Raw genomic sequence first — 14,074 nt, forward strand, 5'->3', positions numbered from 1 at the left:
AGGCTATGTAATTTTGTTAATAGTATTTATTTATATTTACTTATATTATAAAATTTGTTTTTAATTATTATTAATTATACATTTATTCGGCTCCATTACTTTCCTATATTTCCTATATTCTAATAGATAAACACTGGCTGTGGATATAGACATCGTAATTCTGGAATCTATTCTTAAAATAAAACACCATTTCTTAATGTTTATTCTATCTCGAATGCCGCTTGTTTTAATTTTCCAGTAAGGAGAAGACAATATTCAATATTTCAAATATTCTACATTTTCGGAAGTAAGGAGGGGCCTCTTAAATGCACTTCCGGTTTCGTATGACGAAGGAGGCGGGACTTTGCTAGCTATCAACGCTGCTTGCTGGCTGGCTAACAGTTGCCGCTGTGTTGTTACTGAAGGATAATTCCTAACCGCGCCAATAAAGTCGAGATTTTAATACGGGTAGGTCAACGTATTTAAAACGTTGTGTTCCCCGATACGTATATAAAGCTCGGCAAGATAAATATAAGAAACTGAGGTGAGTTTTTCTCGAGAAGTGAGAGAGTACGAGAGCACACCGCGAGACCGCTCTTTTGTTTGACTGAAACCAGGAGCATCGATTGGCTGTTGGCGTTTAGGGATTGTTTACCGGAAGATTAGCACGCGGCTAAGTATGCTATTCCACAACAACACTGTACATGCATTTAGTGTAAAGCACAGTAGCTTCTGTTAAAATCTTACTCAACAGCTGGTATGAAAGAATGCACACAAGGGCGATGAATTAATACCCAAACTTTCCTTTGTCTTCAGTTAAGCAGATAAACGGTAACGTTAGTTTGTTTATGATAAGTGACGTTAGCTCAGCTTTGTAAGCATTTATCACGGGAAAATGATATGTGCTGATTCACAAAATCTACAGGCGTATAATACAATCGTTAAAATAATGATAATCTCATTTTATCGTAAGGGTTCCTTTCATTATGCTGTGCTCAGTAATATTCTGCGTTATATCGAGCTGTTCGCAGTTATTATGTTACGATGTGAAGACGTTTTAGGCTTAACTGGTGAAACAATTCAGTAAAAAGTGTTATCATGCGAATGTAGAGATATTAAGGATGGGTACATGGCTTGCAAATGATTTTATCTCCGTTAAATAATTCCACATCGTTTTATTAGCACAACTGAAAAGTCATGGAAATTTATTTTAAAAGGATGTTTGTTGGTGAACAGGTACCATTTCAATGGGCTCTAAGAGAAGACGGGCCACATCTCCCTCCAGCAGTGCCAGCGGAGGAGACTTTGATGATGCCACCTCATCCACCCCAGTCAGTGGCTGGAAGAGGAGGAGAGCTTCCAATGCTCCTTCTGTTGATCAAGTGAGTACATGGGGTTTAGTATAGTCAAACCGAGTTGATTTAGCTCACGGTATGGTTCCGTGAAATCGGTTTAGATCATTGACTTTGACCTTATCTTTTGTTTAGATTGCTGTATGCCATGAATTGTACAACACCGTCAGAGATTACAAAGATGACCAAGGCAGACAGATCTGTGAGCTCTTTGTTCGTGCACCAAAGAGGAGGTATGAGTGTATTCCTTGTCTATTAATAAACATTGTCAGCAAAATGTATTTTACAGATTTTTATATGGAGTAAAGTGATAGGACAGTTAAAAGCTGCTTTTATTTAATTGTCTAGTAGCTCAGGGTAATTATTGACATTTAGTCAACTAAAACCAAATTACCTGTATTAAAATATGCATATGCAGTATAAAAATTATTTTCAACTAAAAATGACATTCAGTTTACATTGCATAATATAAAAAAAGTGTATCTTTTTTTTTTTTAAATCTGGAATTTTAATAAATGTCTAATATACAAAATTGTTGTTTACTTGAAATAAAATAAATATTAACTAAAATGTATTAACAATAAACATTTAACGCTAAAATACTAATACTAAAATAACACTGGCTTTATTTTATCCATTTTATAAAATATTACATACAAAGTACAAGTAGTAATCATGCTTGTAGTTTTAGTAGTTCTGTTAAAAAAAAATTAATTAATTTTCACAATGTGATGAAATAAGCCATAGTACATTTGATGAATGCAACAGACACTAACCTATGCCTCCACGTTCATACTTATTTTTTTCTTTTTAGGAATCAGCCTGACTATTATGAAGTGGTAAGCCAGCCCATAGACATGATGAAAATACAGCAGAAGCTCAGAGCAGAGGAATACCAGGATGTAGATCAGTTCTCAGCTGATTTTCATCTGCTTATTAATAATGCCAAAGCTTACTATCAAGTGAGTTTGCATTTGAATTTACGCACGATATTGAAGTTTCTTGCCCTGCTGCACAAGCAGAACTATTCAGCATCACAGACACTGTTAACTCAGAAATGCAAATACACCTCTCTTGCAACAGGCTGACAGTTCGGAGTACAGAGCTGCCTGTAGGCTTTTGACCGTTTTCCTGTCTACCAAGAATGAATTGCTACAGGGAACTGAAGGAGAGGAGGCTGAGGATGATGAGGACGGTGAAGATGGGGAAAACCCTAGTGCTTCCATGGAAGAGGAGGTAAAAAATTGTTGTTGTTTATGGATGTTTAGTAGTTTTTATTATTAATATGCACATCCAGACTGAATTTTTTTTTTGCTCTATACACCTTTGCCCAACAGAGGCCACCAAGCTATCTAAAAGCCATACTGGAGCAGCTCTTGGAGGCCATAGTATCATGCACTGATTCCTCAGGGAGGCTTGTTAGCGAGCTATTCCAAAAACTTCCCTCCAAATTGGTTGGTAATTTTGCAGTGTGGATAATCATAACCAGTTTATTACTGTAAATAAAACATACTTTTCTCACCCCCATCCTTTCTTTTCTAGCATTATCCAGACTATTATGCCGTAATAAAAGAACCAATAGATCTGCGAACTGTGGCGCAGAGGATACAGGTATGTGGTGCTTCGAAAATATGTTAGCGAACTATAGCAATCAAAATGTGTAGTGGTGTGTATTTTTCATGTCATTTCAACTGTGACAGTACTGTCAAAGGCTGATATAATATATATCACATGTAATTGTGCGCAATAACATTTCCCATTATTTACTTGGCAAGAGTATTATAATGATTAAGTTGTATGTGCAAGGCTTCCAGTGTCAGGTATTCATTTATTTGTTTTAGCTGTACAAAAACAGTTCATTATGCTGCTTGGTATTGTAAATTGGTATTTGTTAGCATATACAACATTTGTAGTCAAATTGTTTTACTGTTCACTTCACTTTCATATATTGTCCTGTTCTTACCCAATGAGGCAGGAATCTCACATTGAAAATTAAATTGTGTACTTGCTGTGTTGCAAAATAAGATGAATAATAGTAATAATTTGTTCTGTTTTTAGGCAGGACATTACAAATCCATTAGTGCTATGGCCAAGGATGTTGATCTTTTGACAAAAAATGCCAAAACGTACAATGAGCCAGGGTCACAGGTTTTCAAGGTTTGTGCACTTTATACCCTTATTCATCCTAAACTTTGACCTCCTTGTATACAATGTAAACACATTTCTGTCTTCAAAAAGGATGCAAACACAATTAAGAAGGTATTTGCCCAGAAGAAGACTGAGATTGAGCAGGCTGAACCCACAAAATCTAGCCTCCGCATCAGGTATTTCTTCTTTTCTTCAACAGGTTGCTTTGAAAATGCATCATTTAACCTATAATATGCTGTGCTTTTCTAGAAATCGAAGGTCTGCTCAGGGTGACCGGCTGTCTGCCATCACTATGGCTCTTCAGGCTGGATCTGAGAGTGATGAAGACTCTATTCTGACAGGTGCGTATCCACAGTTCCCTTTGCCCAAGATTATTTCATAGCAATCCATTTGAGAGATTCTGCTTATTCAAAAATACATTTTCGAGGTCTGCAGCGTAATATATCTAAACGACTGTACCTTTGTCTGTCCTTATACTTTGTCTCAGGCACTGTACGTTATGACACTGGAGAATCGGAGGTAGATTGCGGTCTCAGTGCAAGTGACCCAATCTTGTTGTTGTACCAGTCAGTGCGAGGAGCCCGAAGTGTTCAGGGGCTGCTTCTTGCTGAACCCTTTCTCCAGCTGCCCGCACGAAGAGAATACCCAGACTACTACCATCAGATAAAAAACCCCATCTCTCTGCAACAGATCAGGTGTGGATACCCCACATGATATGTCTGCGGATGTCAATCATGATGTTTGAAATACGTCTAAATATATTTAAACACTCTTTTTGTATTTTCTATTTTTTTATAGGGATAAAATGAAGAATGGGGATTATGAAGGAGTCGAGCAGATTGAGGCTGACCTCACGGTGATGTTTGAGAATGCTAAGCGCTACAACATGCCCAACTCCACCATATACAAACGAGCTCAGAGGTTACAGCAAATAATGCAGGTCAGTCCAAAACCTAGTGAGAAACCCATTACAGGATTAACTTGTGTTTCTGGGAAATAAGAAAAAAATTTCTTGAATTTGTGTTTTAGCAAAAGAAAAGAGAGTTTCGAGATGATGAGGAAGGAGATGCCTCTACTGCAAATTCTGACATGGGAAGTGGTAAAAGGAAAAGGTAATTGTTAAATTATGTCACTCATTATTTTTCACTCGCATGATTTGCAAACAGTAGTTCGTTTTAACATTATTAATTATTTTTTATTGCTGCTATTATTTGGTCTTTAAAGCCACAAGAAGAACACCAAGAAAAACCGAATGAAGATGCTGTATGCTGCAGTGACTGAGGCTCGTGAAACAGGCACTGGACGGCGTCTCTGTGATCTCTTCATGGTGAAGCCCTCTAAGAAGGATTACCCAGACTACTACCAGATCATCCAAGATCCAATGGACCTGCGTACCATCGAGAACAATATCCGCACTGAGCGTTATAACAATGAAGAAGCACTTATGGATGACATGAAGCTTATGTTTCGCAATGCCCGCCATTATAATGAGGAGGGATCTCAGGTGAGCATCATTACTTTGCTATATTGTAATATGCTACTTCTTTTAAATAAATAAATGAGAGAGAGAGAGAGAATGACTGCATTAAATTGATAAAAAACATAAGAAATGTCTTTCATTACTTTTTAAAATTTATTTTGCAATAACAAAAACCCCCACAAAGAATCTTGAACACTTTTTTTGTGTGCTTGTATGTGTGCACCAAATTAAATGTTTTTTTGTCAAAGGAATATGTTGCATTTTAAAATATACTTCTATGTAATTTATTCATAAGTTCAAATTAAATTATAATAATTCACAGTATAAATGTATTACTGTTTTTTTTTTTTTTTTAAGTCAAAAAGGTAAAGTCAGCATTTCTTAAATTCTTACCAACCCCAAATATCTGTCTATATTTATTTGCTCATTCTTATCTTTTACAATAATGTCTATGATGAGATTTACAGATTTGTTAAAAGAACCTTTCATTCAGAAAATATTATTTCTTCATTATTTGGGTTCAAAGTTGAATAATGCGTCTAAAATAGAATGGACTTAATTTGTAGAGTTTAATTTGAAATTTATACATGGCATTTAATTTTTTACAACCTGCAGGTTTATAATGATGCAAACATCTTGGAGAAGATGGTTAAGGATAAACAGAAAGAGCTTGGCCCTCCTCCTGAAGAAGATGACATGGGCTCTCCCAAACTCAAGCTTCGTATGTTGTTGTTATTGTTTTTTTTTTTTGCTGTTTAATTGGACACTTTTATTGTACTCATAAATAAACTTTTACTTTTTTGGGGGCTTTTTAATGAATTCCTTTTTTTTTGTAGGCCGTAGTGGAGTTGCTGCCTCCCCTAAAAAGGCCCGCACCCAGACCACCCCACTTCAGCAGAAGCTTACTGATCTCTACGAAGCAGTGCGCAACTTCACAGACAATCGTGGCCGTCGTCTCAGCACTGTTTTTCTGCGTCTTCCATCGCGCTCTGAGCTGCCTGACTATTATGCTGCCATAAAGCGTCCTATTGACATGGAGCGTATACGCAGCTACATGGTACAGGGTCGCTATCAAGATGTTGACTCATTAGCAGAAGATTGCATCCTTATGTTCAACAACGCCTGCACCTACAACGAGCCAGAGTCTCTGATATACCGAGATGCACTGCTGCTCCATCGAGCCTTCCTGGAAGCTCGACGACAAATTGAGGATGAAGAGGAAGGAGAAGGTGGACTGGGTGGTTTGTCAGTTGCCTCTCTCGTACGTGAACTCATCAGGAACCTTTTTGTTTCAATGATGGGCCACCAGGATGACGAAGGCCGCTGCTATAGTGACTCTTTGGCAGAGGTTCCCGCCATCGACCCCGCTAATCCAGAGGACCCGCCCCTTACTTTGGATATTGTTCGTAATAATGTGGATCACGGCCGCTATCGAAGACTGGATGTGTTCCAGGAGCATGTGTTTGAGGTGCTGGAGAAAGCAAGACGTCTCAACAGGTAAGCAGAAGGGAGGAGAGTAAAAATGTTGTCACTATTAAATAAACTGGGAATTTAAATCATGCCACTTTTTATAAAATGAACAGGAATGGTGTTGGCCTTTTTCTTTTCCCCTTGTGTCTTTCTCAAACCTTATTCCACAATTTAGCATATTGGACCACTTTTAGGAGATGTTTTTGATGCTCGTCACATTAAGAAATGGTAATCTGAAAATTAATTACAATTGTTGTGCCTCTTCAGGACCGATTCTGAGATTTTTGAGGATTCTGTGGAGTTACAGCACTTTTTTGTGAAGATCCGTGATGAGCTGTGCAAGAATGGTGAAATCTTGCTGACCCCAGCGCTGAGCTACACATCCAAACATCTGCATGCCGACATAGATCAAGAGAAGCGAGAGAAACTGCCCCAAGAAATTGAGGAAGATCGGCTGAAACGGGAAGAAGACAAAAAAGGTTTTTCGCTCTTGATGTTTTCAGAAAATGCTTTGCTGTTGCTTCTACCTTTTTTGAAGTTATGTAACACCTTGGGATACCCATTAAAGTCCTGCTGCTACAATGACTGTATTATAGAAGTGTAATAATGTGCACTTTGCTTTTTTGATTAATAGCTCTTCCAGAAGAGGACAAAGTAGAGGGTGCTGCAGGAAGCCAGTGGCCGTCAGGTCCTCAAAGCTCATATAGTCAAGACTGCAACTTTGAGAACAACACCTACAGTGTGGGAGACTGTGTGTACGTTCAGCCTTCAGAAGCAAATTTGCAACCTCACATTGTCTGCATTGAGAAACTCTGGAAGGACAAAGCTGGTGCGCACATTTTCACTTTTTCTTTATTTGCGTGGAATTATGCTCTGTTGCTTTTTTGTTGACGTATCACCTCCATTTGTCAAATCATGTTTTTTTTTTTTTATTTCGGTTGTCTATTTGTGTAGTGACAATTGGATGTGTTTTGTAATTGCAGGTGAACAGTGGATGTATGGATGTTGGTTTTATCGTCCAGGGGAAACTTTCCATTTGGCAACCCGCAAGTTTCTGGAGAAGGAGGTATTCAAGAGCGACTACTACAACCGGGTGCCTTTGAACAAAATCTTGGGGAAATGTGTTGTGTTGTTTGTAAAGGTGAGTATCAGTAAGGCAAATATGTATAAATAAGAAATTTTATATGAATTACCAACAATTTGCCATAAGCCATGAGAAGCTATGTGAAAGTAAAATGAATGGTTTTACTAATTTTACTTTAATTTCAATATGTTCCTCACAGGCTCTTGTAGAATGTTGCATTTAATTCTCTTGGGATTGTTGTTTTAGGATTATTTTAAATTGCAACCAGAAGGCTTTAGGCCTGAAGACGTCTATGTCTGTGAATCCCGCTACACTGCCAGGACCAAAACCTTCAAGAAGATCAAAGTATGGTCCATGCCAGCAAACTCTGTCAAACTAGTCTCCCGAGAGGTTCCGTTACCTGTAGTCAGAGTTGCCTCCATGTTTGTCAGTGCAAAAGATAAAGCGGCTGATCTTCAAGATGGGGAGAGTAGTGGCTTCGTAGAGAAGGTATGAAGGAAATTGATTTTTGATTTGATACTTAAATAATTTAAGTATATATTGTAATACTCTTTTTCTCATTACAGGAGCGAGAAGATGTTCCAGTTGAAGTGGCCAATGGGGAGCCAGGATTCCAGTACTATGAACAGCTCCACTACAATGAAATGTGGCTTAAACTGGGGGACTGTGTCTACATACGCTCACACAGGCTGGTGCGACCACGAGTTGGCAGGTGGGCCAAATCATGCTTATTTTACCCTAATAACTAATTCTAAAAGTAAATGGTTGATATTAATATAAACCTACAGCATTAGTCTGATTTGTTATGATTAATATGGACAGAATCGAGAAGATGTGGTTGCGAGATGGAGCCGCATTCTTCTTTGGACCCATCTTTATACACCCTGAGGAAACAGAACATGAGCCAACAAAGATGTTCTACAAACGTGAGGTGTTCCTCAGCAGCCTGGAGGAAACATGTCCTATGACCTGCATCTTAGGTATGGGCACTGAGTGAAAGGATTCATTGTAATTGTAATAAAATCCTAGTTTCATATCAACTTCCTGTCCATCAACAACCCACATCCAAACCAAACTGTGGGTGTTCAAGCTGTGATAAAGAAATTTTGCCAACTATTTTTGTCAAATGGACATGGTGCCTTTGGGATCATTAACATGCTCAAAGACTTTTAATTTCACATAGACAGTAAATATACAATTAAGACCTGCTTCCTGTGGAAGTCTGCAGTGATTTCATTGTATAACACTAGCCACCTCAGAAACCTGAATACATAATTGAATCAGTGCTTGGCTCTAGTAAGAAAGAAAAGCAGCCAAGTAAAATAAATTATTGCAGATCCAGTAGCAAATGTATCATGTTGAAACTTACTAAAACTGTGCACAAATGAGAATTATACAGCTGATTAAGTGCTTGACGATTTTCATTTTAATTCCTCTGTTCTTTTCTTTGGTTTCCTACCTTGTATTTAAAAAAAAACAAAAAAAAAACAATCTGACTCGTTTGAAAACTTACAATGGACCATATTTTAAACCTTTCTTTTTTTTCACAGGGAAATGTGTGGTCTCCTCGTTTAAGGACTTCCTGTCCTGCAGACCAACTGAATGTCCAGAAGAAGACATTCTCCTGTTTGAAAGTCGCTACATTGAGAGTGAAAAGCAGATGAAGAAGTTTAAAGCCTTGAAACGCTTCTCCCTCTCAGCCAAAGTCGTTGATGACGAGATCTTCTACTTCAGGTGCTTTTTACTTCTCTACATTGCTTTAAGTGAGGAATAGGTGTTACAGCCAGTCGTGTTGCTTTTATTAATAATTAATGCGCCAGACTTCAAACTAAAGCTTAAAATGGTTAATTGGTTTAATGACTAAATTATGCTATAATTTCATTTTCAGAAAACCCATTGTACCCCAGAAGGCGCCATCCCCCCTTCTGGATAAGAAGATTGAGGAGCTAGAGGCTAAGTTTGCAGACATGGAAGATCTGGATGAAGATATGGATGACCTGGACGAAGATGACGATGAAGCAGCAGCGACACCCTCAATGCCACCAAGTCAGGCATCCACAACAAGTGACATGGATATGCCTTATACTCCACCACAGGTACCCCAGTCTCCCAAGAAATTCATTCTGTCTAGTTTTGCATGCACAAGAATATTCAGATATCAATCATTTCCCAATTATGTGTAAAACTCATGGAAACATGAGTAAGTTGAATACATAGTTATTGCTATCAGAAATCCATTATTTTCTGATTTGTATCATATGTTTAATATCCAATCATATATGAATCTTTCTAGTTTTAAGTTGATCAAATTTTATTCCTCATAATTTTTTCATATTTAACAGTAGCTGATTTTTTCTTTACACCCCTGTTTGCTCTGCACAGTCCACGCCAAAGATTAAGGGTATGTCCAAAAAGGAAGGAGCCAAGCGTAAGATCAACATGAGTGGCTACATCCTCTTTAGCAGTGAAGTGAGGGCTATTATTAAGGCTCGTCACCCTGATTTCTCATTTGGAGAGCTAAGCCGCCTGGTGGGCACAGAATGGAGGAACCTGGAAGCTTCTAAGAAAGCGGAATATGAAGGTACGTTCTCAAAGCACAGTTCACCTCAAGAGATCCGAGAAAGAAATTTAGCATTGCATTTTCTGCAGTGAATGGGTGCCATCAGAAGGGGTTTTCAAACAGCTGACAGCACAATAAATCCACTAGTAATCCACATCACTCCGGTCCATCAATTAACACATTTTGAAATGAAAAGCAGCATGATTATAATAAAAAAACTCCATCATTAAGATGTCTGCTTCTGACTAAGTCCACTATCTCTAACATTGCTTTCTCGCACAGGTCAAGTGCCTTTTAAGTGAAAACAGCCCAAAACAGGTCCAAGCAAATATGTCAGTGGATTTTGATGAGAGAGAAAAATACTGGATGCATTCTGTCACTGCATTATTATGGTATTTCGGCTGGAATTGATCATTTGAATGACTTAAAATGCCTTTTAGGGTTAGGTTAGTTATTTGTGTGCACAGCACTTCACAAGACAGTAATTAATGTTGATTTGTTGGTGTTTACTTGTGGATTATTTGTGGATTAGTGTGATGATCAATTGTTTGTACTCTCTCAATCTCATGACAGCTGTTATTGAAATTTATTGAAATCGAAAGAAGGATTAGGATTAGGCCTGAGTGCATTTTCAGAAAATATTTGTTTTATATCCAGTAAATATCCATTTAGGATAAATATCCAGTCAGATCTCAAATAAAGCAAAACATTTTTCCAAGACCTTGAATGCTATGAATACTGCCAATTCAGATAAGAGTCCGCAGCTAAGATTTTGTCCTCCTTTTTATGTTTTCAATGTTTTCACAGAACGGGCAGCTAAACTGGTAGAGCAGCAGGAACGAGAGAGGGTCCTTCAGCAGCAACAGCAGCAGCAGGCTTCCCCAAGAGCAGGTACCCCAGTCGGCTCATTGATGGGGGTGGTACCTCCCCCAAGCGCTATGGGGATGCTAAACCAGGCCATGCCATCTGTGCCAGGTAACGCCAAATCGCCCCCACCTTTGCTGAAAGAGACAGATGCAGCATCCGGGCACCCTCCGACAGTTCTCATCTATTTAAACCATCTAAAACCTCAACTCATCAGTCATGCCTCTTGTATCTTCCCCATACCAAAAGTGTGCCCCATTAGTGATTTATTCAATTCATTTCACCAAATGCCTTTTTGTTTTGCCTTTTTTGGTCTTGTGTTTTTGAATATTGCCACATTTTTTTTTATTTCACATTTGCACTTTTCTGTTTGCATGAGAACCTTTTTTTTTTAACCCGTTTAATATATGTAGAGCTCTTTTTTTATACATGCCTGGATTAACCACATTTAAAAATTCACACTTTCTTAGACATTGATATGAATGTTATTTTGTAGTTGCATGACTTGTTAGATAACTGCATGTCATCAATGCATGGATCTTTTTGTGCTATCTCCTCCTCACCCAAGGCATGATGGGAAATTATGGCCCGCCCTACATGCCTATGCAGGGTCCTTCTGAGGGCATGATGGGCATGGGTGGCACACCACCTCATCCCATGGGGGTGCCCCAGCTGCCTCCCCAGCACTACCTTCTACCAGGCATGGCCGGGTACCCTGGTATGCCCCATCCGGGTAAGAAGCACCCCGATTAGACAGAAACCCCACCTGAAGATCTTCTGACCAGCTCCAATCCAAATTATTATATATTTTTTTCTCCTCTCTCTCTCGGTTTGAAATCATGGCTTTGTTCCAAAAGCTAGTGAGCTGCGAAGACAGCCAGGCAGCTTATATGGTTTTGAAACAGAGCTGATTGTTTGTACATTGTTTTAGTGAATGAAGAAATGTTGTTTTTTTTTTTTTTTTTTTTTTTAACTAGGAAAATCTGTATTTTTGCATGGTCTAATTTTAGTTGTGTCTAATACATAGGGTGGGAATATTCACACAACACCACTAACATGCTTTTTTCTCGCTATCTTAATTCACACTTTCTTAATCTATTTTCTACACATGATTTGTCACCTCTACTTTTCCACTGACCGACTTCACTAAATCATTGTTTTATAAAAACACCACTTGCCTGGGGTCAGCGTAACAAGCATTTATGTAAACCGTATTTATTTATTAAATAAGTTCAGTATTTATTTATAGTTGGAGATGAGATTTAAACTGTTTTTGCTTTCCTACGTAGGTGTGATGGGCCCAGGAATGAATGGCATGGCTGGAAGTCCTGGTCCTGGAAACCATTATGGCATGCAGGTGAAGAACATGTTCAAGCAGCTTTCAGTAGAGACACTAAAGCAGATTCAGATTGTCATCTCTGTCGTATGACCTCTCTCTTTTCAGATGGGTGGATATGGGCCAGGACAACAAGCTCCTCCACCATATCCAGGTCAAGGTCAACCAGGCCAGCAGCAGCCAACCCCACCTGTTTTTGTGGCCCCACCTCCAAAACCTCAGCGTCTTCTCCATTCAGAAGCTTATTTGAAGTACATCGAGGGCCTCAGTGCTGAATCCTCCACTGTTAGCAAGTGGGACCAGAGCCTTAAGGGTAAAGATGATTTGCATGCGTATTGAAAAATAGTTTATTTTTAGATTTCTTTAAAAGTTATATACGGTTAAACTAAGGTTCAGAAGATCTTAATTTGACAAAAAATAATACGTTTTAGTTAGCAGGTATGCACTAGACTGATTAAAAGTGACAGTGAAGACGTGTATATAAGAATATTTTTATAAGAATATTCAAGATTTCTGTTGCAAATGAATGATGTTCTGCATGGTTTTTGTGAAAATATAAACACAACACTTTTCGACACTGAAAAAAATTGTTCTTGAGCTCAAAATCACCATATTAGAATGATTTCTGAAGGATCTTGTAACTATTACTTTGGAACGATACATTGAATGAGAAAATGGTTCTTTTAAATTGCAGTAATATTTCATAGTATTGCTATTTTTGCTATATGCTTGATCAAATAAATAAACCCTCAGATTTTACAGCCAAAACATCTCTGAATTACCCATTTTTGATGCTCAGTTTTACTGGCCTTGTCCCAAATCATGCATGTTTTAAAAAGGTTTTCTTTTCTAACTTCCATTCCTTCAGCCCAAAGAAAAGACTGTCGTCTTACCAGGGAGCAAGAGAGTCGTCTCCCTACTCACTGGCTGAAAAGCAAGGGAGCTCACACCACGATGGCCGATGCATTATGGCGACTCAGAGACCTGATGATGAAAGACACGCTTAATATCCGACAGGCATACAACCTTTAAACCTTTATTTTGTCCCCAACTCTCAGGACTCTAATTTATGCAAGCCTTCTCCTACCAAATCTTTCCTATCACAATGTGATAAAGTATTATGTACTGTCGGAAATGCTTCAGCAATAATCTCCTAGTTGTGTGTGTATTTGTGTGTGTGTGTGTGAGTGAGAAATAAAGCTTTTAGCCACATTTAGGTACGTATGACGCACTGGAATTAAGTCACTCATGCATCAATTTATAACTACTGACATGGATTTGAAATATGTCATTTAGACTGTTACGTTAAATGAGTTTTGGTTGCGCTTATGATGATGAACCACATCATTTTTATATTTGCTGAAAACATCACCAGTCCTCACAAAGTTCTCTGGCTATAGCCACTATACGAAAAGGATTCAAAAGTTGTAAAAGAACACAGTAGCGGTTTATAAATATATTTTATACAGAGGCCAAATAAGCTGAGTTCCTCTTTATTTTAATGATAATGTAATTTGTTATTTTTTTTCATTGTGTACCTACAAAAAAAAAAAAAGCCTGTGAGAAATGCTTGAACACGGTTGCATTAAAAATGACAAAATTGTTTAAATTTCACCAATAAACAGCATTTCAAATGGATAAAGTGTACTTCAAGTATGTCCAAAACATGTTTGTGAGAGGATTGGGTTACCAGCCCCTCCACCCACCACACCACTGTAACATAAGGCCTGCCTAACCATACCACAAAACCTCTGCGGATGCAGCTTATGTTTAAATACGACTAAATAAAAAGTTGAATTGT

At 38.2% G+C, this 14,074-nt stretch overlaps 1 protein-coding gene across 2 annotated transcripts; it reads left to right on the top strand.

The window, feature by feature from the left end:
• Window positions 1-347: 347 nt before the first annotated feature.
• Window positions 348-13,911, top strand: pbrm1l (polybromo 1, like). Of its 2 annotated transcripts, none has more exons than XM_043241057.1 (30): window positions 348-656; window positions 1,216-1,361; window positions 1,467-1,564; window positions 2,146-2,293; window positions 2,415-2,567; window positions 2,669-2,785; window positions 2,874-2,942; window positions 3,390-3,488; window positions 3,570-3,655; window positions 3,729-3,820; window positions 3,967-4,174; window positions 4,278-4,419; window positions 4,509-4,591; window positions 4,704-4,983; window positions 5,575-5,680; window positions 5,796-6,456; window positions 6,697-6,908; window positions 7,064-7,258; window positions 7,413-7,570; window positions 7,760-8,002; window positions 8,080-8,225; window positions 8,336-8,493; window positions 9,064-9,247; window positions 9,402-9,609; window positions 9,896-10,094; window positions 10,881-11,048; window positions 11,506-11,670; window positions 12,227-12,294; window positions 12,382-12,586; window positions 13,142-13,911. In XM_043241057.1, the coding sequence occupies exons 2-30, from the start codon at window positions 1,227-1,229 to the stop codon at window positions 13,303-13,305; spliced, it is 4,950 nt and encodes a 1,649-aa protein (XP_043096992.1). In that variant the 5' UTR covers window positions 348-656; window positions 1,216-1,226; the 3' UTR covers window positions 13,306-13,911. The 2 variants fall into 2 exon arrangements, with proteins under 2 accessions (XP_043096992.1, XP_043096993.1); XM_043241058.1 differs by having other exon boundaries at window positions 349-656; window positions 10,881-10,964.
• Window positions 13,912-14,074: the final 163 nt, after the last annotated feature.

The sequence above is a fragment of the Puntigrus tetrazona genome, chromosome 6 (genome assembly GCF_018831695.1).
Source record: "Puntigrus tetrazona isolate hp1 chromosome 6, ASM1883169v1, whole genome shotgun sequence".
Classification (NCBI taxonomy): Eukaryota; Metazoa; Chordata; class Actinopteri; order Cypriniformes; family Cyprinidae; genus Puntigrus; species Puntigrus tetrazona.

Coding starts and splice junctions, on each gene's coding strand:
- pbrm1l (XM_043241057.1), top strand. CDS start 1,227: ATGGGCTCTAAGAGAAGACGGGCCACATCTCCCTCCAGCAGTGCCAGC. Junction 2,943..3,389: donor CTGTGGCGCAGAGGATACAG/GTATGTGGTGCT, acceptor TTCTGTTTTTAG/GCAGGACATTACAAATCCAT. Junction 6,909..7,063: donor ACGGGAAGAAGACAAAAAAG/GTTTTTCGCTCT, acceptor TTTGATTAATAG/CTCTTCCAGAAGAGGACAAA.